This window comes from Haliaeetus albicilla, chromosome 1 (assembly GCF_947461875.1).
Source record: "Haliaeetus albicilla chromosome 1, bHalAlb1.1, whole genome shotgun sequence".
NCBI lineage: Eukaryota > Metazoa > Chordata > Aves > Accipitriformes > Accipitridae > Haliaeetus > Haliaeetus albicilla.
This window is the reverse complement of record NC_091483.1, coordinates 23053953-23076986: the sequence shown is the minus strand read 5'-3', so window position 1 is coordinate 23076986 and position 23034 is coordinate 23053953. Positions and strand designations below refer to the sequence as shown.

At 42.4% G+C, this 23034-nt stretch overlaps 1 protein-coding gene across 17 annotated transcripts in view; it reads right to left on the bottom strand.

Moving 5' to 3' along the window:
- Positions 1 to 23034, bottom strand: part of ADGRL3 (adhesion G protein-coupled receptor L3) — a 523370-nt gene that overhangs the window by 82836 nt on the left and 417500 nt on the right. For 15 of the 17 annotated variants that reach the window (XM_069782013.1, XM_069781919.1, XM_069782024.1 and 12 more), the window contains 3 exons: positions 22598 to 22701; positions 14990 to 15175; positions 11203 to 11241 (listed from right to left, as the gene is read on the bottom strand). In XM_069782013.1, coding sequence (XP_069638114.1) covers positions 11203 to 11241; positions 14990 to 15175; positions 22598 to 22701 — 329 coding nt within the window. The remainder of the gene's footprint in view (positions 1 to 11202; positions 11242 to 14989; positions 15176 to 22597; positions 22702 to 23034) is intronic. The other 2 variants (XM_069781941.1, XM_069782003.1) reach the window with 1 other exon arrangement.

Below are 23034 nucleotides of genomic sequence, written 5' to 3'. Positions count from 1 at the left end.
GTCCTCCCCCTGTGGAAGAAGGAGCAGCAGAGACAAGGTGTGATGGACTGACCCCAACCCCCATTCCCCATCCCCCTGTGCTGCTGGGGCGAGGAGGTGGAGAAAATCGGGACTGGAGTTGAGCCCAGGAAGGAGGGAGGGGTGGAGGAAGGTGTTTTAAGATTTGGTTTTACTTCCCATTTTCCTGTTTTAATTTGATTGGTAGTAAATTAAATTGATTTTGACTTTTCCCCCAGGTTGAGCTTGTCTTTTGCCCGTGACCATAAGTGGTGAGGGATCCCTCCCCATCCTTGTCTCAACCCACGAGCTTTTCTTTATATTTTCTCCTCCCCATCCCACCTGGGGGGAGGAGTGAGTGAGCAGCTTCGTGGTGCTTTGTTGCCAGCTGGGCTTAAACCACGACACACACGAAAAGCTGGTTGACTTTAATAGTCAAGAAGAAATATTAAAATCCATAGCATTTAAGTGGGGTTTTTTTTCAGTGTTTTAAAATCTGGAAGCCTGATCTCTGTAGCTCTTAATAAAATCCTGTAGTTTACTTTGGTAGCTTATCTCTTTACAGGCAAAAAGGAGGTAGTATTCTTTTCCAGTGACCGAAAAGCTTGACTATTTTGCTGTGCAGGTACTACACAACATGGTGTTTTTATGTGAAGATCTTTTATGTACGGAAAGCAGAAAATGAGTATTTTTCTCCCCTTTCAATGTTATCATGCAGACTACAATTTGCCTTACTTCCATTTAGCTCAGCTACTAATAGCATCTTTAAATCTCTGCTAAAACAACATCCTGGATACTTTTATCAATATCTGAACAGTGGAAAGAGTCTTTGCAGAAGATCCAGCTCCTGGCTCTGGATAGAAAGGTAATGCCTATTTGTCAAAACATGAAACAGATGCTGAAATATTTGTGTTACGGTGAAACATCTGCTGCAAAGATTTTTCTCCAGAAAAGTTATTCTATCATCTAATGCATTTTTTTTTCAATGTGTGTGCATGTGTGCATGCAAAGTTTGAGAGAGAACACCAATAAGGCTTAATGTGCTGCTTCCCGCACAATGTGTACTCCCCACCCAATGGATGGGGCGCTGGTAAGCATCCATCCTCTTGAAGTGACTAACCTGAAACCAGCTACTTCACATCACTTTGGATCTGGGGTCCGATGCAAAAGATCCAGAAAGATTTCCAAGGACTTTGGGTCAGGTCCTTAGCATGTGTCTGAACAAAGCTGGTAGACTGTCTTCACTGGCATTACATCTGAGATGAATTTAGTCCATAGCTTTTCCCAGCGGGTCACTCCCCTCACCTGTCTCAGTGCATTAATCAAGTGTTCCCCACGTTATATTTCTGAGTGCAGCACTTCATTATAGCTGAGTGCTGCAGGCTGAAGCCAAGGAGATGAGGTGCTAATGAAATGTTTGCATTTTGGACAGGAGCTGAGGTAGGTGTTTAAACGAAACAAAACAGCTGTTAAAGCAACAGTGTCTCTTGAGAAAGAGATGCCAACTGGGAAAGGTTGGGCAGGGGAGCGGGAAGTGTGGGAGGGCAGGTGCACAGGACAAGGATTGGCTTGTGTCTTTGCACTTAAGCCGAGCCATCATGGTTTAGGTGGCTTTGGCACCTACTCCAATGACTTTGTGGTCTGATGAAGCTCCAGCATAGAAGCAGCAGTGCCAGGCTCACAGGAAAGCCTCTCGGTGACCAGCAGAAGGAGGGTTAGCCCTGATGGAGGACCTTTGAAATGAAGAAGGCATGAGATAGGTGTGCTTGAGAGCTGATAGCTTGATAGGTTTTACTTGAGATCCCTGCTGATCCTGATAAAGGTGGGGACTTTCAGAGGGAGCTAGGAAAGTTCTGACCTAGTTTCATCCCACCTTACTTTCAAGAATTTAACATGCAGCCAAGTTGGGAGCCCAGAGTCTCTCTATTTTCTCTTTCCACTGAAAGGAGAAGGAACTACAGCAAGTATTATCCCCATTTAGGTGCCCAAAGTCACATGAGATTAATCCTGTCCCTGAAGAACCCAACACCTATTAAAAGGATGCTTCATGTCTACCTCACTGAAGACCCTGTCCTTGCTTCCCAAGCCAAAGGACTTCCTCTGCCATGGTTTTCTTCTCTTCCCCTGTCTGATCCCTCTTCTAAATGCAGCTCAACTGAGTGAACAATTTCCAAAGCACCCTTGTGAGACTCATGCAAAATAAAAATGTAGGGCTTGGAGCCCAAACATACCTCAACATCACCCACAGCATGGCACCAAACCAATGCCATGGTTGCTGGGGCTTAATGAATAGACAGTACAAGCCCAGGGAGAAGGACAAAAGTAACTCACCTGACATCAAGGGAAAGCTTTCACAAGGCATAGCTTGCTTCTTTGTAGCCTAAGATCAAACGAGGGAAGAATGGCATGGCAGAAGGAAGCCAAGAAGGAAGACTTTCCAACTGCTTTTCTATCCTGAGACATGTAGGTGTAGCTGTATGCTGCCTGTGATGTCAGGGTACCTCTACATGCAAAGCCAAACCCCCTAAATACAAGCCCGTAAAGAGCAACCATCCTGGGTCAGAGAATATTAGACTCAGTGGACCTTTTATGTCTCCAGCATTGGCTACAATTCGACATCGAGAGAAGAGCAAGAACATGCCAAGCATAGAAGACAAATCCCATGATGGTAATCCCTTTCATTATGCGGTTACATAGCACCACAGAGTGTACATTCAATGTAAATAAATGTTAATAAATTGCAGAGGGAGGTTTTTTTTCCCAAATAAGGGCATATGCTCACAGTTTCTTTATTTTGTCCTGAGGTTACAAAACAGAAACAAAACGTAAACCTTCCTTCTCAGACACTTACAAATTGGTATTAAAAGATGTGTTGTCAAAAGGCAACTAATTAGGAGTCTTATAGTAATTATACATTACTAAAAGGCCAATCGTACATATTCCATTGATTTCCTTTGTGACAGCTGCTTCATTCTGTAAAACTGAATTTTGCTTGTTCATTTATTTTTATCTTCTCCCCCTCTAGAAATGTCTGGTGAGAATATCTGGCTATGTGACACAGAGCTTAAACCTAGGAGGGGAGTATATATCCAGTGATACCACTTCCATTTATTTATCTCTCACCATACTAGCATCCAAGGCACTGCTCTTTGACAAAAGCAGATTCTGTAATGTAAAATCTGTCTCTAATTGGAATACTGCTAAGAGATGTTAGATGTACTCATCTCATTGCCAAATCTGGGACCAGACTGCATTGTGCTATGGTGCTTAAGCACAGCAACCCTAACCTTAAAAAAACCAGTATTTTTCCTAGATTTAGGACCTCTCTAAACCTTTATTGTTCATTTTGGCCACTCGCCAAGCAGCTGATGGAAGAACAAAAACCCGAACAAACTTATGACTGGAGAAAATACTGCTTCATGGCAAGTGAATACCTGCAGGCCCTACAGGGAATTTTGGTTGAATCCTTCTGCTGAGTAATTTTCAAATATGCAGTTTGTCCTTCCTTACAAAGGAGTACCTCCTTAAAAGGAGACTGAACACACTGTATACATTATTTTTCATGGAACCTACATCAAGGTCTTACTTCCTATAGCAGCTTTGGGAGAATGAGGACAGTGGTACAGGGCATTAAAGCACCACTTTTGCAATGACGTCTCTAATTAAAATATCTGCATTTTATAACTTTTAAAGCCCTGTCTCATACTGCTAACACTTGCCTTCCTTGATCTCACAGGAATATTTCACACAATGCACTTTCAAAAATTAGGATAGAAGGAGCTACAGCAACAAGACAGCGCTTTGCATCAGTAGACTAAAATCACGGCTGGTGCATGAAACAAGCAGTGCTTGTACAGCTATCCCTGTACCAAGGGCGTTTGCTGGCACAGCCTCATCAAAAAGGGTTTGCTCACCCTTTCTGAGAACAGCAGCGCTAAGACTGTACAGTGCAATCACACAGACACAGCCTCAGGCTGTGCTTATGGTCTGAGGTTCTGGTCCTGCCTGAGGTTTCCAGGTACTGCTCCAAAACAAGTGCATCATCATCTTTATTCGAAGCATGCAGAAACATTACCAGCCCACTTTTTAATAGCAGCTTGAGGTTTTACAGCAAATCAGCAGAGAAAAAAAGCACGAAAACCCTTTCAAGTCCACAGTGCACACTGAAAATGAAAACCTGTTAGAGAACAGGTGCACTGAAATGTGGATATGGTTCAATGGTCACAATGTTATGCTCTTTTTGGCTTTTTTCTACTGGAAAGTGGTGGTACTTTACAAAAGCTTACCTGCTTCCTTGCTCAAGAACAGCTGGTTTTGCTTCTATGTTCATATGAAACACCCAGTGCTAAAACAAAACCTTTTCTTAAGCTATCAGTATTTGCAAGCCTCCAAACTAACTGAGTTAAAGGCACAATCAATGTCATTGATGGCAAGTTCTGCTGGAAGTTGTGCGATTCTTGCCTCTGGCCAGAAAAAGCACCAGTACAAGAGAAATCCCATTAACTCTGAATGTAACTGGTGCAGCCAGAATGGGCCCTTTGGAGAAGAGGAGCAGCATGAAAGCATGGATCTGGGCATGCAAGGAGCTGCTTCTGGCAAGGTTATTGCATTGAAAAGGATCAGCTCAGGAAATGATGTGTCTTTTTAGAGTGGCAAGTGGACAGCACCCTGATACCACTACACAGGGGTCACCAATCAAACTGGAACAGTCATCCACTCCGTGGGACTTCAGGTCAAAAATAGATGCACATGTCATTTCTTTAGCTTCCTAAACATGGAAAATGTCATTTTGGCTAAATGATGGCACTAAATCCTACTTCTTAGCTGAGAAGTGCCTTCACATCTGTCTGACAAGGCTCTTTACCCTTGCATGGTTTTTTGCCTTGTAATTTATTCTTTTAATTCCAAATTAAAATTTGTCTCTGGTCAAAGCATAAGTAAACACACTGGAGACAATTTCTTACAGGGAAGCCCAGCCGCTGTCTAAGGCTTTTTACGAGGCAATAAGGTCATCAGAAACCAATTATAATATTCAATGAAATGGACAAACACATTTAGACTGAAACTAGCTGAACCACAATGAGTGCTTAAAAATAAATAAATAAATAAATCATTAGAATATCTACTGCTAATCTCCACTTCTGCCTTCAAAACTAAGCCAGAAGCACTAGCCTACATCTAGTACCAGAACGGTGATTGGCAACTGATGGTATCAATTTTGGTGAACGGAGCCAAAATCTACTACTTATGGTAAAGGCAAGAGATCTTCCCCAGACCCTGCAGAGGAATTTCTAAAATTGGTCTACAGATTGAGAGCAAAGGCTCTCAAGAAAGAGCATGCAACCTTCTCTCTTCAACTCTACAGCAACTGCTTATGCTGTGGCTACAGGAACTGTACTGACTCAGAAATGGCCTGAATTTCAGCAGCGCTGAGAACTCACTGTAGTGACAAGAAAGGCACTGACCTTTATTAAAATTAGGCCATCTACAAAATGCTTAACTATGGAATTAATGGTCTTGCACTAGGCATGCAAGGTTTGCAATCTTGGCCTTGAACTACCAATAATGTCCTAATGGAAGCACACAAAAAAACCAGGAGATGTGAGAAACAGAACAAGGTTACAAATTACAGGTTATGGTTTTGGTTTGCTTCGTATATGAGGAAGAATATTTTAAGGTCAGAAGGCATCTGTAGGACTGAAATAAAAGGAATTGATTGGGAAGAAGGAAATAACACATGATCTATTTCATCTAATGAGATCTTCCCTGCAGAATAAGCTGAGAACTGCATTTATGAATCATCTGTATTTGCTGCCTTACTGTTCGGGATTTGAGACTATACAAGCAACCACTGGAGTAATTACACTGGGGAACTGAGCAAAGCTGTAGCAAGACAGGAAAATGGCTTGCAAACAAGAAATGCCTCTTTGACAGAATATCCATAGCCTTCAAGGGAACTCGTAGGGACTCCACGAGACTCATCCTTTTCTCCAACGGTCCAATTCAAAGGGACATTTCCCACTGACCTCTACGGCAATTTATACTGAGACTCTTTAGCAGTGCCACTAGATTCCAGGACTGACTCAGCCTAAAGCAAAGAGTAAGCATATAGCAACCCAGAAAATGCTAGATTTTTTTCTCAGTTTTGCTATGTTACATGTGGGCACAGAACCATAGGTGTAGCTCAGTTGTAGCTAGAGGAATAAGCAGTCACCTTCCTTTTTAATATTTATGCGAAGAATTTCAGAGTCCAGTGACAAACCCAGGGCTGCTGCTTTGATCCTCCTCTCCCCTAACAACAGGCTCACCATGGCAGGGACATGCAGGGTGGGGATTTCTAGTTTCGCTCTTGCTGACACAAATCAAGTGCAGGTTTCTCAAGCTGTGAAGTATATTAAGTTCACAGAGTTTTAACAAAGGGCTACCAAACTGCAGAACCCTGCTGTGAGTCACACTTCTTTCAGATGTCCTTTTAATTATACTAAATGAAAGTTTGGGGGACTTTGATGCTGACGGGCAAACATCTCGATCTCTTGAAAAAGCTGCTAAAAGTACTCCCTGTAGCTATAGTTAATATACGACATTGTATGCACACTGCTAGCCAATTTATTCCAGCCACTTTAACAACGATACCTCGCCTGACAGGCCGCGCAGAATAGCATCAGGAGTCGAGCAATGCACAAATCATTAGAGGACTCTGAAAGTTGTTTGACACGCACTGCAGAGCTCTTTGTCATACAGCCAATTAAGTGACCAAACAAGGAACTTGAAAAACCTCATTAATTTGCCCCTTTCTATATAAATGGAGGTTAGAGTCTTTCTTGTCACAGGCACAACAAGAACACAAGTAAACGCAGCATAATTCAATTTATGCTCCCTCTCAGAGCTACAAGTTTCTTTCGTTTAGTCTTCACGGAAGTTGGGACCAGCCATGCAAGCAAGAGAGAAGTGGGACAAACCAAATTAATCCACTTTAAGTAGTACTGGCTAAGTCCCAGATGCACCTTCTATCTGCTGAGAGCTACTAGGTTAGCAAAGAAAAAAAAGTATCTTCTACTCAGCTCTAAACTTAATGCCTTTCAGTTTTTTGCTTAGTACAGCAATTCAAACAGCCCATGTTACAAGTGTGAAGTGTTCAGAAAACTTCCAGGAGAACCAGAAGGACAACTCTGACTGCAACCACCCACCACTGTCTGCTACCCGCAACCTGCCAGCAGCTCAGCACCGGCTTCTTCCGTGGCTCCAATGACACCTGCATCCAGAAGCTCTTGCGATCTTCACGGAATGGGTGGCACCTCTATAACTTTCACCATTTGCTGTACAGACAAGCCCAGAATTACAAAACAGGGCAAGATGATTTGCTAGACAGCCTGGAGGATGGCAGGGACCAGAGCAGCAAACACCATTAGACCAGGAAAATGCTGCAAAAGAAATGCTCTGCTGCCTCCTTCCACCCTTCCCACAAAGCTGCCACCCAGGCTGTCTATTGTATTGACCAGCCTCCAGCTTTGAAGCCATCGAAACTGGCTTTAAAAAATAAAAAAAAAGAATGGGAACCCTGTGAAGTTTTTGTCTTCCAAGATCTGCATCCCAAATGCAGCATGCAATTTCACATGGGAAGAGGCCACTGGCTGGCACCACAGGGAAAGTCATTGGCCTCATGATGCCCCAGAACTCCAGCCCACAAATTCAAGTGAAGCAAGGAGTTGAGCTCAGATTCTGCAATCAGGTTCACGTATGTGATAAAAAGACTCTACACGTCTGGACATGGCATGAACCTTTATTAAAGCTTGTGTTTCCAGCTACTAAATCTTACAGCAGAATTCTCTAATTTTTTTCCCCATGTTTAAGTTTTCCATGTTAATATGGCCTCACTTATTGCAGTATCTGAGTACTTAGCCTTTTTTTTTCTTTACTACCCTACCTCCATTCCCAGAGGCCAGGAGAATTGTACCCATGGCATTTTAAGTTGGGGAGCTAAGAAACAGTAAGCACATGCGACTTGCTGAAGGGCATGGAAGAAATCTGTGACACCAAACCCTGTTTCACAGCCCCCAAAAGACAAACGTTTCATGTTTTCTACAACTCTAGTTTAAGGAGAAACGCCTTTGGAAAATGAACAAATACCAATTCTGAAAAAATTACAGAAAATTCATACTGGCTTACATCACACACCAGTCACCAAACGAAGCTATGCTAATCAAATGCATCACCCATTGTGACTCATTCTCCCACACGATGACTTTTCCATCCCTTTCCTAAAATAGAGTGCGAGAACAGTGCGCTGCAGAAAGATGGGCATAAGAGATGTAGATCTCTGCTCTCAAAAAAGCCATGCATCGGGTCCAAGCTCTCCTTAGCCTTGGAAAGGAGCACCTTTCCGATGCCACTCACTCTGTCCATCCTGAATATCCACCTTGGTCAGCTTAACAGAAGATGATTCTTAGTATTATCACGAACTAAAGCCAATGCGGCAGTTTCTTAAATATCACCGTGACTGAAAAATCTCCCAGCAATTGTCCGGTCATTATATTAATATGTATTTATCACAGCACCTGTTGGGTTGGTTCTTGTTGGGTTTTTGAGACAAGAAAGATCATTTACCACACTTGCAACTAAAGGAGAAGTATTTGTAACTTCTATCTCCAGTAAATAAAATCTTGGAGCTTTTAACTCAACAAATATTGTGACACTGCACAAATTAAATCAATATTTGTTTTAATTACAAAGTTACCCAGAGAGATGAGATGATAATCTGGTACAGCATTCCCAGTCTCATTTTACCTATTTATTTATATTCATTTATTTGGGGCTCAAGAGGATGTTACACCCCAATCGCTACAGGGACTCTGTCATGACTACTTAAATTTGTCAGCCCAAAGAAAACAGTAAGACTGATTTTAGCAATTATTATCTTCTCAAGTCACCCTCCTCCTCCCCAAAATCCACCTTTTCTCAATTGCACTTTTGATACTTACAATTGCTGGACTCTCACATAAACTTTGTACCACACTTTCCCTTGACTAGGGAGCACAGGACTGAAGGTACACTTCCAGCCCTGTGAGCCGAATTCAGCCATGGATGCCTTTCACAATAATGGGATCAGCACAAGGAGATCATGTCAGCAAGGTTGAAAACTCTATTTCTCTGCCATCAGTGGCATATTTCCCAGTGACTTCCCATCTCCCATTGACTTCACAAAGTCCAGGATTTCAGCTTTTAAGATTTGTTGAAAAATCTCTGCTAAATTGCCTTAGCCAACCCAGACACTTCACTGCTTGCTAAAGGATAAGTGGCCTGTAACAGGAATATTTGCAGTCACATTTAATTGCTATTATAGACAAACTCTCCCTCACAAGATTTTTTTATGACTTCAGCTACATGATTTTCCAAATGGAAACATACTGTATGAAAATATGTCCAGATACATTACTTTACTTCCATATAATACAAAGCAGAGCTGGAAAGGTTCAATTAGGTCACCTAATTCATTCTTCAAGCCCTCCATTACAGGACTGTCCTCTTCAATATATTTACCAGCTTTGTCCATATTTATACTAAACAGCTCAGGCAATAAGCTTTCATCAGTTTTTGTCTACTAAAGAGGTAGGCACATGATTAATGTTTTAACACAGAAGGAGCCTTTCCAAGTGAAAGGGAAGAAGTCCTTGAAATTAATGGTAAGCTGAAGTTTGTGCAGAATATTCAGGCTTTATTCTATCAATGCCAAGCTTTCTGCAGAGTATATTAAACTCACTATTCACTACTGATTGAAAGAGGACAAAAAGACCAGGAGCATACATCAACTCTGTATAGTATGCCCATGCAACTAGTGGAAAGGACAACTATGGGTCAGGTAGCACCCAAGGTCCCCAACAGGATTGTGTGGTCCATGGTCAAACCAGTCCCATCATGTTTCCAGTGGTACCAGTAGACAAGACAGCACCTTGGGAGTGAGTGTTGCACTGTAAACTTTCCTTCAAATGCTAGTTACTTTCTCTGGGAACTTAGAAGAAGTCACTCCAGACAAGGGTTGTGTAACTCTGTAACTCATCTTTATCCATTAATGTATATGGAAGGGAAAAGGTGACTTTCATGGCCATATCCAAAGGGAAGACAGACAACCTACCAGCACAGAGGGGTACTGTTTTATTTTAACGTCCTAGAAATCTCAGCCATCTAATCCCACACACTAAATGAAATATGTGCTCACAAAATAAAGTCAATACCAACTGTAGGAAGTTGAATTTTGCAGGAAAATTCAGGTATAGACAGCCCCCTCCGGAAACATGGGGTTCATTTTTACATCTCTGCACGTTATAGATACACATATAAATAATGATCAACCACCCATAAGTACAACATAAATGTTCATAAGAACAAGACAGAAATTAGAAGGTAAACTGTTCACATTTCTTAAAGCAGCATTAACTTACCCACAGTATACAAACAGGTTTATATAAAAGTCACTGGAGCAAATGCTATAGGGCAAGGTGACAGGATAAATAACACAACCTGAGGCCCCACTCTTGATAAGCCTACAAGCAGGTCTTTCTAAAACAACGGGGCTTAACTTTGTTCAGATAAAACACAATGTAAGCCTAGAAAAGTCAGGCCACAGCTGGGTGAACTTTATGGGACGTTATGTTCCTAATACTATATTTAGTTTGCAGCACTCTCCTCCTTCCTACATGCCTCTGCGAGGACACTCTGCATTTCATTATGATCCTACCTCCTCCCTCATGCTGAGTGTTGCCATTTCGAATTGTTTCTAAATTTGCAAGTGTAAGAGGGGAAGAAAGAAAACTAAGGAAATGCAGGCAGCAATTATATGAGTGACATGCCGTAAGCGAAACCCAGCTGGTCTGGAGACACCTCCGTGAGCAGGAGTTTTGCATTCTTCGCTTGCATGCATCCATACTGTCCTGCTTATTCCAATGGCTGAATGAGTCTTGTCAGATTCCTTCTGCGTTTTTTCCCACTTTCTGGTTCAGAGATTTTGCCCCAAATTTTTGTTGTCTGAGAGCAACTAGGCTGGGGGGGGGGGGGGGGGGGGATGAAGAATGAAATTATTATCCTGTAACCTTAACCTTAGAACTTGCTGCCACAAAGATGGTAATAATCAGATTATTCACAGAGACAAGACCCACTTCACAGTCATTCAGTCAAACAACTGGACACGTGTATTAAAAACACAAGAAATACCTGGACATAGGCCCTGCAAGAGCGCTCCCTTTTCTGAAGCTGAGTCCATAAAGACAGCAGATTAAAGACGGAATAGAAAAAACAAGTTAGTGACAGAACAAGGGGAAAAAAAATTGAAGAAAATGCCTATGAAAAAACCCTCATTTCTCTCTTAAACAGCTCCTGAAAACCAATCAAACCAAAGGAAGCATGTGAGTTAGGCAGCAGTGGAAGGCTGAAGGACTGGCTCCAGAAATACAGGTTAGTCCTTTTTCAGTGAAGTAAAGCACAGACCGGCAACTTTGCAAGAGCAGCTGTTAGATGGTAGAAGATACTGAAGTCAAGTAGAAATGCTCAAGAGATGATGTTTTCCTTACAACTTGGAGATCACACAAGATACTTCCATGTCAAACAAGGCTGGAAAGGATGGGGCTGATGGCTATTTACATAAAAGGAGCATGGGCTCTGCAGTCAGACAGCACTGACGGCACAGTGAGGTATAACCAAGCTTTGGATGAGCAGGACCAAGTCCAGGGAGCAAGATGTATGCAGGACTGTATCCTGATACAGGATGGACCTGTATGGACCCATCCTGATACACCTGCTCAGGTCTCTGGCTCAGGTCCACTGCTTTAGGCCAGCTCAGGCACATGTCAAATGTGATAACACATTGCACTGAAGGAGAGAGCATTGCCCAGGGCTCTTGATAGCATAAAGGGCCACAGAAAAGGATGTAAGCATGAAACAGGAATCCGATGTCGTATTTCCAGTTGAGGCCATTCCCTCCCCTTTGGATTAAACTGCTTCTCCAAGAATGCATTTTCCAGTCCTTTCATATGGAGTTGTGCTTTCCTTTGTAATTCCTGGGCCTAAATGCTTTATATGCTGAATAGCTTTTCCACAAAGAATCCCACCTTTTCCACAGGAGCCACATTTAGGACTGTACTTTGATATGCATGCCTGATAACTTCACTTCAGTGTGTCACGAAATGCAAACTGGCACTTATTTACCTCCCTTGGACTTTGCAGGCAGCCTGCCACAGTGAGCTAGAATTAGTGAGCTCTGCATTGGTGCAAATAAACCTCGCAAAATCAGGCTGCTCAGAGCCATTGGCTTGGCTGGGTTTGTTTTTGCTGATGTGCCTAGGTTCGAAATTACACATCAATAGAGATTCGGGGTAACTTGTGCTCTCAACTCACAGCAGTGCAATCCCATTAGTACAGCTGAGAGCCAAATTTGTCCCCAGGAGTTTTGAGGCTCTGAAATAAAGAAAATACACCCAGGTATCACGCAACTCCTAATTTCAATTTCTAATTCATCAATTTGTAACAGTAGAAATCTTCCTCTGGGTAAACTTGGCCAGTACGAAGACTTTACAGAAACAAATGGAGATCAAAGAAAGCCCTGCTGAAAATTACAGAGCTATCCACTCAGGGGTCTTACCAGTCTGCAATAGAACAATTATTACCTTAATTAAGCCTGATCCAGTGGAAAGCATAAAGCTTTTAGTGACAGGAAAGTGGCTCCTGAAAGATGATGGCTTTTAAAAATTCTGATTATGCCAGTTTATTTCAATTCATTGTACATCAGCTTGTAAAAAACGACCAGTACAAAACAGCACAGGTGATTACTTTCAGATCCCCAGCACATTTCCTTTAATGATTAAAAGAATATTTAATGGCTAGTGCTTACTTTATTTCTTCTTTCTGACTAAACAGCACTAAACAAAACTCTTTGCAAATGACTTTTTTCCTTTTTTTTCCTGCAATACTCTTGATCAGTGAAGGGGAAAATGGAGCAGTAACTCTGCTGCTTTTTGTTTGCCCAATACTACTTCCAAGTTGAATTCATGCATTCTTAAATGAACACAGAGCAGTTGCTCTTCTAAAGAATTAAGTGGGGAATGAGAGCAAGTAAATTACCGAGCCTGTCATTTGGATCACTGACTCGCATCGCTGTTTTGCAGGACTCCACGCGGTCCAGAATTTTAATGCGAGGTGCAATTGATTTGTATGAGCTGCTTGTGCAAAGCTGATGGCAGGGGGGGAAACCTGCAAGGGGGACCCCAGAAGCAACAGCCGAGCCGAGGAGCTCTGCCTTGCCCAGTCTTCCTCTCTTCTTGGTCACTCACACCTGCACCCATGATACAACCCTGTTTCATGTAACGAAACAAATATTGGAAGGTGGGATATAAAAAGATGAAAAATATGTGCTTGCAAAGCTGAAGTGAGAAAATGTTGGGGTGGCTAGGGCATATTCTGAAGAGCAAGCAGACTACACCATGAAACCTGTTAGTAGGTGACATTAATTGCTGGTTTTACCTGATATTGTCAGACGTCACCATCATTTCAAACAAAGAACCATGGTATGATTATAACAAATAATGTTATGCTGATGTAACAGTTAATACAATTATTACCTACATTGTTATAAAACAGCTGGAAGCAGTACTAATTAAAAGCATCAGGATAACCCAATTCACAGCACATGCAAAGCACATGAGATGCAGGACTTCAGTTCCCATGCGGCTGTACTCCTAAACAATCCAGAAGCCCTTTGCATTTAAAACAGCGTAAGTCTACAATAATATCTTACAAGAAAAAAGAGAGTGTTACTTCTCTGAAAACTATTTCTCTTCAGAAGACACACAAGAAATTTCAGGCTCAGCTGGGATCATTTATTCCCTGTACAACCTTAGGACCAAGTTCTGTTGTCACTTACATGGATGCCAGGGCTGTCAGAGCCAGCTACACAGTGGAGAACAAAATTCTGTGTCTTATTTTAACTGGGTGGCCAATATAACCACGTGCTCATAGACACAGGGTTCAGCTGCTCTTTGTTCTGACGACCAGGCCCGCACAATTCACCATCTGAATCCTGTATAGGTCCTATCCCACCGGTTTACATGAGATTCAGTGATGAAGAGGGCCTTGGACCAAGGCAACCCTCAACTTTAAATGTATTCTTACAGACTTCACAGCCTGTATTTCCTCCCACAACTGGCAACTTCTAGCACCTTTAGTATGTAGCAATTCCACTTAATTCTGGAAATGACAAAAGGACTAATAATTCTTCTCAAACAGCGGGCACAGAAACCACACTGTCATCATGCAGTAAGGTGCTTCTGGGCTAAGTCATGGGTCATCACTAAAAAGGCCCTCTAATACTAAACCATCCTGAAGACATTAAGTATAAATATGATGGTATCTTATGTGCCTTTGGTAAATGTATCTCCAGTGTAAATAAATGTTTCTGTCTGCTTTTATTTGTTTATATTCATGCAAAAAAGTGTTCATTTGACCTCCATATCAGCATCTTGTAATGTTACAAGATGAAAAAAAAAAAAAGCCAGACTCTCTCTGTCTCTTGGGGCTTTAAATATCCAGATTTTCTGGATCATATTACATGGCATTTCACAGACAGATTCAGCACTGGAAATACTGGACAAAATTCTGGTCTCATTCACACTGGCACAAGTCTAAAATAATTGCCGTGGCATCATTTGAGTTATTCTCATACTGAGCTATGAGAGCTGAGACCACAATGCAGTACCTGGAGTTCATATATCTGCACATCTAAGGGTATACATTTCCCAGCACCAATAGTACACTTGGCATTTACAACTGTTTCGTTTCTCAGCAGAATAAAATACACTGTAAACGAAAAACTGCCAGGCACTCTTGTCTACTATGAAAGAATCACTGCCCTAAAATGGCAGTTGTTCAGAAAGACATTTATAATAGCTCTGCAGGGAGAGCCAAACCCTCCTTCAGCCTTCTGTCCCTTCCCAAGCCCCTTTGTTTTTACCTTATTTAAGCTGCGTGCAGCACTGTCCTTCCCACCCGGAGTCAGGTTTCGGAGCTGCACATCAAGCAAGTTCACCAGCTGGACCATGGCGGACACAGAGTACGCGATGTCACCAGCGTACAAGTGGTTTTTTGTGTGCTCCGCAAGCTCCCGGGCAATGTTGGCAGCCATCTCCCCTGACTTCATCTGCAATGAAGAAAGCAGAGGAAAAGGTTGTCCCTGGCCGTTAGTATGATGTTACTCCAGTCCCTTCCAGCCCCACACTGTTAAGTGAGTCAACACCCCACAAGAAGAAGAAGACAAGAGGAGAAGAAAAGAAGAGAGGAAGAGAAGAAGTTCCCAAGAAGGAAACTACAGCAAGGGTCTTCATGGTTTGATAATGTACAGTGTTTGAGTGTGGTTTAAATGCAAGTGGTTTTTCCAGCTGTGGTCACCATGCTGGCTTCAACACAACTTCTGATCTTCTCACAGGGCACTGCTGGAATTGAGGGGCAGCTGCTTCTTTGCACTGCAGCAGATGCAACCAAAGATGGCATTGCTTTCCACCGGATGCCCATGCTAGGGAGGGCTTCAGTTAGCTTGTCCCATTGCATTATCAATGCCACTTGAAAAAAAACAAACCATGTAAATAGTCTCTCCTGTCAAGAAAGAGCAGTTTCTGATTCCAGAAGACTATTTGATAGTGAAGAGATTATTTCTGTTGCAAGTCCTGAGCAAAAAAGTTCCTTGTAAAAGGAACAAAAATAGATCACATAACCCAGATCAACAAAGGAAAAAAGTTCACAATTCCCTTCATGTGGATTTAATAATCAGGTGCTAATTTACCACTCGGCATTTGCATGCAGGAGACATGCTCCTTACCACACTAGCCACTACATCGGTAATGAGGCTAGTCATTCTCAGCACATAAAATCATACTAATTCAGGAGCAAAAGGCTTAAGGCTTCAAGCAGAGGCCCACTGGAAGGGAAAACCAAGTAGGCTGTTTGGCTGAATCTTCTATTAAAAGACCTTTATTGTCTAGTTGAGTCACAAAACTCATGGATCACCTGCAGCAAAATTCACAAAATTTGGGAAACTCTCTCTTCCCCCTGTGGCTTTTCCCGCTTTCTTGCTGTGTTTTGCTCTCCCTATCTGGTGCCCCTTTCCTCTTCTATGCCCTGGGGACAGGGCAGCTGGTCCCATCTCTTTTCTATGAGCAGTCCACTATGAAAATAGTATTGCAGGTGGCTGGTCTTTTTTTTGTTACGTACAACGCTCATTCAGAATGCATATCTATGGGGAATATGCCAGGGACTGGGAGAAATTAGACAGGATGACATTTAAATGAAGCTCCCACTTCTCTGTCTGGCTCAATGACCAACTCTTCTGGGTTCTTCATATGAAATTTCCAATTGTCTTATCTTCCAACAGTTAGAAATCAGATATTTCTCTTGTTCCCTCATTTTCTGGTGCTTATTATACAAGCAAGATTCTAGGCAAAGATTGCAGGCTGAGCTTCTACCTCTCTGTAAATCAATTAGCTGAGTTATAAATGAATAACTTACTTCCATCAATTTGACAGCAACAGCCCATCTGATTTAATGAAATCTAACTGAAGATGTTCATATGCTCATCTTCAGAGAATTAAAGCATATGATGATATAGATAAGATAAATAAAGGAGATAATGTGTTGTTCTTCCCATTAGAGCAATGGTAACATATATTCAAAAACTGAATTATTTCTTCCTTGTTACACACAAGGCTGATGCCATAGAAACCAGATCCTATTCTTACAGCTGCCTGCTCTCCTAAGCAGCTGAAGAAAGCCACGCATCAGCATAGAGACTGAATTTTGACCTCTTCTGTTGGCACCCAAATCTTTAAAAGAATGACTGCATCAAATCCCTTTACATAAAGAAATCAATTTCAACATTTCCCTGCAGTTCATTGCTGGAGCTTAGCATGTATCACAACACATGGCGTTTCTGTAAGCCTTGCAGAAAACTGCAGGAATGCAAGTTTTTTACAGATACATTAGAAAAAAAAACCTGCTACCCAATATTTGATGCGTACATTTTCTCTTGGACCACATACCTATGCAAACTGGCATACTCAGAGCAAATTGCTCAGCTGCTACAAAGGCAAACCCAAGAGTTTTCTTTCCCTGTAATAAGCCTCTTGTTGCATTCAATGGTGGGCTGCCGTTGTCCCCACCTGTCTGCAAAAGTGGTGTGGGCTGGTCACTAATAAACCCTTTTCATTTTATGTTGGACTGATCCTAAAAACTGCAAATCTGAAGAATTCTAGTGTGATCAAATAAACACCCCAAAATAGGCAACAACAGAAGAAATGCCTGAGAAAAGGCACATTAAAGCTCAAAATCTGTGAACTCCTGGGACACAGGAATATTCACCCAAACTCATTTCACGCACCCAGGTTTCCTGAAAACACAGAGACGTGACATTCCCTTGGGACAACGTGTCTGGTTGACAGGTGATGAAGCTATTTCCTAGCACTGACATTCATTTCCAAACCTATTCATTTTCACCCAGAAAATGCAGCTACAAGTCACTACAACAGTGCTGAGACACTCTTTCCATCCTGCCTGTATGCATAACGTGAGGGGTATCCAAAATGATGGCCGTATGATGTTAATGCTGATTTCCCCATTCTTTTGAGCATTTTCAACTGAAATTGAAGTGTCTCCTATACAGTCCCGTCAAACCCAATTTCTGTTATCAGTCCCAAATGCTGGCTGAATATTCCAGGCCTAAGATATATGTCTGATCTCTTATAACAACAGGACTGACCCTTTTTCGGTTAATTCTACATAATGCTCAGCAAAGCTCACTGCTGCCCAAGAGGATGCATTACTAAATTCCCTTCTATAAAGCACTTCTCCACATCTTCCTCTTCATTACTGCTGCATGGAAGACAAGCTCTTCATGAGGTATTTCTTCCAAAACATGTAATACTCTTTAACCCAAACACTGACATAGTCACATAGGAACACAGGAACAATCCTTGGAGGTTCTTCAAGGGTCAGGCTGTCACTGAGAGGCAAGTAAAAAGTAGGGAAAACATGTGCAAGTAACTGAGCTTTCTACAGGGAGGCTCAAGAACAATAAAGGGAATTAAAAATAACACATCTCTCTGATTTGAGATTAATCTTTTTCTAATTTTCTATCTTGATTATGAAAAAACTAAATTTAAAAAACAAAAAGGATTCTGAGATAAAAGAACACATTCTGTTCAAACCAAATTGGGTTTCCAGTTGTTTTGGGTGATTTTTTTTTTTTGCATTTTACAAATTGATTAAATCTAGTCTTGGAATGCTAATTTGAAGGAGAGAAAAAAATGTTTCCTGCCAAAAATGCCAACACACAAAACATGGTTTTCTAGCTCTGTCAAAAAAATTGCTCCCCTTTTCCATTTGAGCATATTGGCCAGATTCAGGACAGATTTACAAATGAGCATTGGCATACCTCAAATCATGCTGTGCAACACTTGCTAATATTTTCCAAGTTTGTACCACTATCTTGCGTCTTCTTATGACTGAAAGGACCGTGAATTAATCATTGTTGGAGAGGGCATATATTCCTGCCTGTTTCATATATGCCAAGGAACAGAAGCAGGGAGCTTTGTCTGGAAAGACTAACAATGACCCTCCTGCAGCATTGCTCACTGTTTCAGCCCTACCTTTCTCAGAGGGAACCAACTGCAGAAGAGGACAGTAGAATAAAAATGAGAGAAATTGCAGGAAAGAAGTATTTAGGGAAGAAAATTCAGAAGAAATAAGAAAGATGCTGGGAAGGGAGTGAATGTGCTGAAACACCAGCAGTCATAAAGGCAAAAATATTTTCCTGCAGCCTGAGGCTGACTGATATAAAGAAGAAAAAGATGGTATGAAAGATTGAACCAGGATTTTTAAAAACAGTGACATACAGATGGACCAGTCAGCTGGAAAGGCCATGTAGTTGATGCTATTTTCTGGAGGGACAAACATATGACAGGTTTCATTGGGCACCATCAGCTGCCAGCAGTCACATAGCAAGGCTGAAACAGGGGCTGTGAGCTAACTTCTGACACTGCAAAGCCTTCATGGCCATTTTCTTTCCCTGGCAGAGGTTTCATTATACATGCGTGCACTCATAGAAAAGAGTCAGAGCGTATCTACCATCCTCTTTTTTTCTGGAAGACAAACAACCCACTCCATTCAACTTCGCTTTTTTCTTTTATCGGATGATACCTAAGGATATAATTAACTAGTTATAAACACTGGTTATCCAACAGAGAGTTGGATCGCTGCTCTCCATACAGTACAGCAGAGCTGGAGAACACTGAAAAAGCAGTTTTGAAACTATGGTATTCAAACAACATACACTGCATTTAATGTCCCTTTAATAATCCGCCAACCGTAGCACCTGCTCCATCCAGTACATGATGGAACTTTGAAAACAGACTGTCAAAAGCAACCTGGATGGAGGATTTCGGTGTCATCAGGACTCGGGCCTGGACATGACGATGTGGTGATGTCCTCCACAAAAACCCACTCCCTCTGCCAGACATACCCAAGCAGATCTACAAGACCTGATGAAAGTATTTTGAATACTAAGGTTTATCTGCTTTTTGTGACTATATCACTTAGGTTGTTCAAGAGGACAATATGAACATGGGTGGCATGTGCTTTAGATTTACAGTTTGAGGCTTTTCATGCACTCATGAACAACACAACGCTTTCTATTCTGCTACAAAAAAGGCCTCCTCTCTTTCAGAGGCTTGAAGCTGAGTGTAGCGGTGCCGCTCCTCCCAGAAAGCACCCACAACTGAAAGCTGCAGCAAGGAAAAGATATTTTAAGGCAAGTCACACACTGCACCAAGGATGGTACTGATGAAAGCAAGACGCAAACCAAACAGGCTGAGACTCAATGCATGACCTCATGATCAGGACGATGCAATGTATCCAAAGCTGACCTTTTTGCTTCCTTTTGCTGCTTGACTCTAGAAATAACCCAGGTAGTAGTGCATAATTCAATCGCACTGGCAAGTTTATTCTCCTGTTACGTTACGAGGGCATGGTAGGCACCAACAATAAAGTTAAAGTAAATGTCAGGAGGCCAATGAATTGCTGAAGCGGACATTTGTTCTGATCTTCCATCAAGCACAATAACTCTAATGGAAGCTAACAGAGGGTTGTAAAACCTAATACCATGATGCAAGCAGGCAAACACCCAATGTACGGTCTGAACACAGCAGGAGAAAAAAAAGAAGCAAGTAATAATCCTTACTTCACTACACAGAGATGAAAGCAAGCACAGAATTTCCCTACCATCCTCTCTGTCTTGGCTTGAAATCCCTCCAGTGGACCCATCAGCCTTCTTCCTGAGCAGCTTGGACTCAGCAGGTGACAGAAGAGAGGAGTTTTGGGAGACAAAGCAGATTAGGAACGAAGACATGCTGAGCAGGTATAAAACCTGGCTGTCAAAGAAGTGTTTCTACCCATTTTGTAAGCTGCGCTGCAGCTGTGGATGCTGTGGGATGGGTGGCCAAGAAGGACCCGAGAACTGGGGACACAGGAAAGCTGAGCTGCAGGGTGCAACCACCCCCTGTCCTCATGGCATGGCTGGCTTACTGCTTCCTCTATCTGCAAGCTTGGGGCAGGGAAGTCTCCCACCCATGGCAGGGATGTGAGAAACCAGTGCTTGATTTACGGATAAATCAGTCTCCATTTCTAAGTGCAGTGATGATTTCCAAGCATCTTGCCTGGGCAGGGAAACCAAGTGGCTATCAGTTATTTTATAAATAATTTAAAACTGTGTTTGCTGTAAGGATCCTACTGAATGCAAACTCCAACACAAGCCTCTAGGCAAGCCTGGCAGGGCTTTCCCCTCAGAAGTCACTCCTGGAAAGTCTTAATGTTTTGTAGCAGCTCTCCATAGAGGTTGTGCCATGTATCCCAAGATCCCATTGGATTCCCACTCAGGCATCAAAAGTTTAGATCCAGAGTCATTTGGCAGATCCCCCTAGCCTTTCCACCGACTACTGGAAGGTTCCCGAAGCTGGATATAACTAAATTCCTCCAGAAAAATAATAACAATAAAAAAAAAAAAAAATCTGGTCCCAATTGTAACCTGCTGGGCATTACTGAAAACCTGGCTCTTCAATTTTAGCCTGCTTTGAAAGCACGTAACAAATTAAATGTGGCTCATTTGTTACGCAAATGATAGCTGGGGTTTCATATAAAATAAGCCTAACCTTGATGGAGATTTCATCAGTGCAGGCTATTATTTCTCTGCTAATGGCTAACGGTCTAGCCATCTTCACTGAGCAGCAAGAGGTCTCCCAGCTGCCTGGGTGAATTATGGCTAGAGTAAGTAATATTAACCCCTCCAGGATAAGTACGTGGGTCATAAAACAAGAGCTGCACAGCTGCTAATGCCAGCAAAGGCTGTCTTTATTAATCAGCTAGCTGAGTGTATGGCAGGAGAGCTGCCCACCCTCCCACATGGGACAGAAGGACCACAGGCTTTGTTATGGCTGTGCTGTGTCACAGCAGCCCCACGTTAATTGATGTCTTCCCTTGTCTTTGGGGAGGGATGGGTATAAATACAGATGAAGTGAGATAGGGATGATCAGGGGTGTACGTGCTAGTGATTCACAGGTTGTTGAGCCTCAGTTAAGGTGGGGGACAGGGAGGAGAAAGCCAAAGAGTGTTGTCTGTAAGGTCACCCCATCCCATTCACCAGCGAGTACTGGCTATCCAGGAGTGCAGTGTTGCTAACCGTGCAGCAGCACAGCTAGCCTGCAATGCTGGGACTCGCTCACTCTGGCTAAAGGAATGAATAAAACCCTGCAAATTGCTATAATAAGGATTCAGCCCACAGACTCTATGGCGTAAACACACATCTGGTCTCTGTTTGTAATGAAATCAGCTGAAAGCACCACTGTGCATTAATAACAAAAATGTTCAACATATTGCTACCAAATAAGCTCTGCTTGTCTTGAACTTCTATTGTCACGTGTTAATGCACTTTTAACACTGATAAATGATGAAGTGCTACAAAACATTCATCAAGGGACTTAAGAGTCAAAAGATACACATTGCTGTGGTATTGTTTTCTATTCCATCAGTTCTTTTACAATTTGGGCAGAAGTTAAAAACAGAAAGTCAGAAGCACAACGCAAACATTTCATATTGAGCCTGCCTTTCTTTGGTAAAGATTTCTCAGCTACAGGGTTTATCCTGTGCTTGCATGGCATGAGAAAATCCTTCGGGATTTGTGAAAAGGAAAGTTTCCTTTTGCAATAAGTTGGTATTTTCCATATGTACACCCACCTCCTCCTCCCTTTTCCACCTTTCCTTGCCACAAACAAGAACTGTCATTCAGTCTAGTTTAATTCCACTCTCCAGTCCCTCTCCTTTGCCTTTCCCTCACCCTCTTTGTCTTAACTTCCATCAGATTTTTACAGTCTTGCTTTCTCCTTGCAATTGCCAGATACTACACATGGCTCATGCTTTATGTGTGACTGTTGGTCACTTTGGGTTCTCTGTTGTGAAAACAACCAGGGAGCTCAGAAAGTCAGTGCGTGGACTTGGTGTGGTCAACACACAGGAAAGGTTTTACCTTCTGAGTGATGTGGTTGATCCAGGGAGAAGAGCAGTTGCTGAGATCAGGTCCTTGGGGCTCCCAGATCCCGTCTGGCGCAAGACACCGGAAAGTTGCAACACCTGGAAGAGGAAAGCCGCTGTGTTCATTGTTACCGGTTGCATTTTGCCCCCAGGACCCCATGTCACAGGCTTCATTTCACAATGACAGATACCTCATGCAAAGCCTGGGAGTTTATTAGTGCCCAGGACCTTGGTAGGACACTTCCGAGTCATCTCAGTGTCCTCGTCTCCCATCGTCTTAGTGCTTAGGGGCCCTAAGACATAAATGACCCATGAGGTAGGGCAAGGATATTATCTCTATTTCACCAAATGGAGACTACAGACAGAGGGCTTTGCCTTAGGCCAGGCAGGAAAGCTGCCAGGGACTAAGAAATCAAAGCTGCATCTCAAACA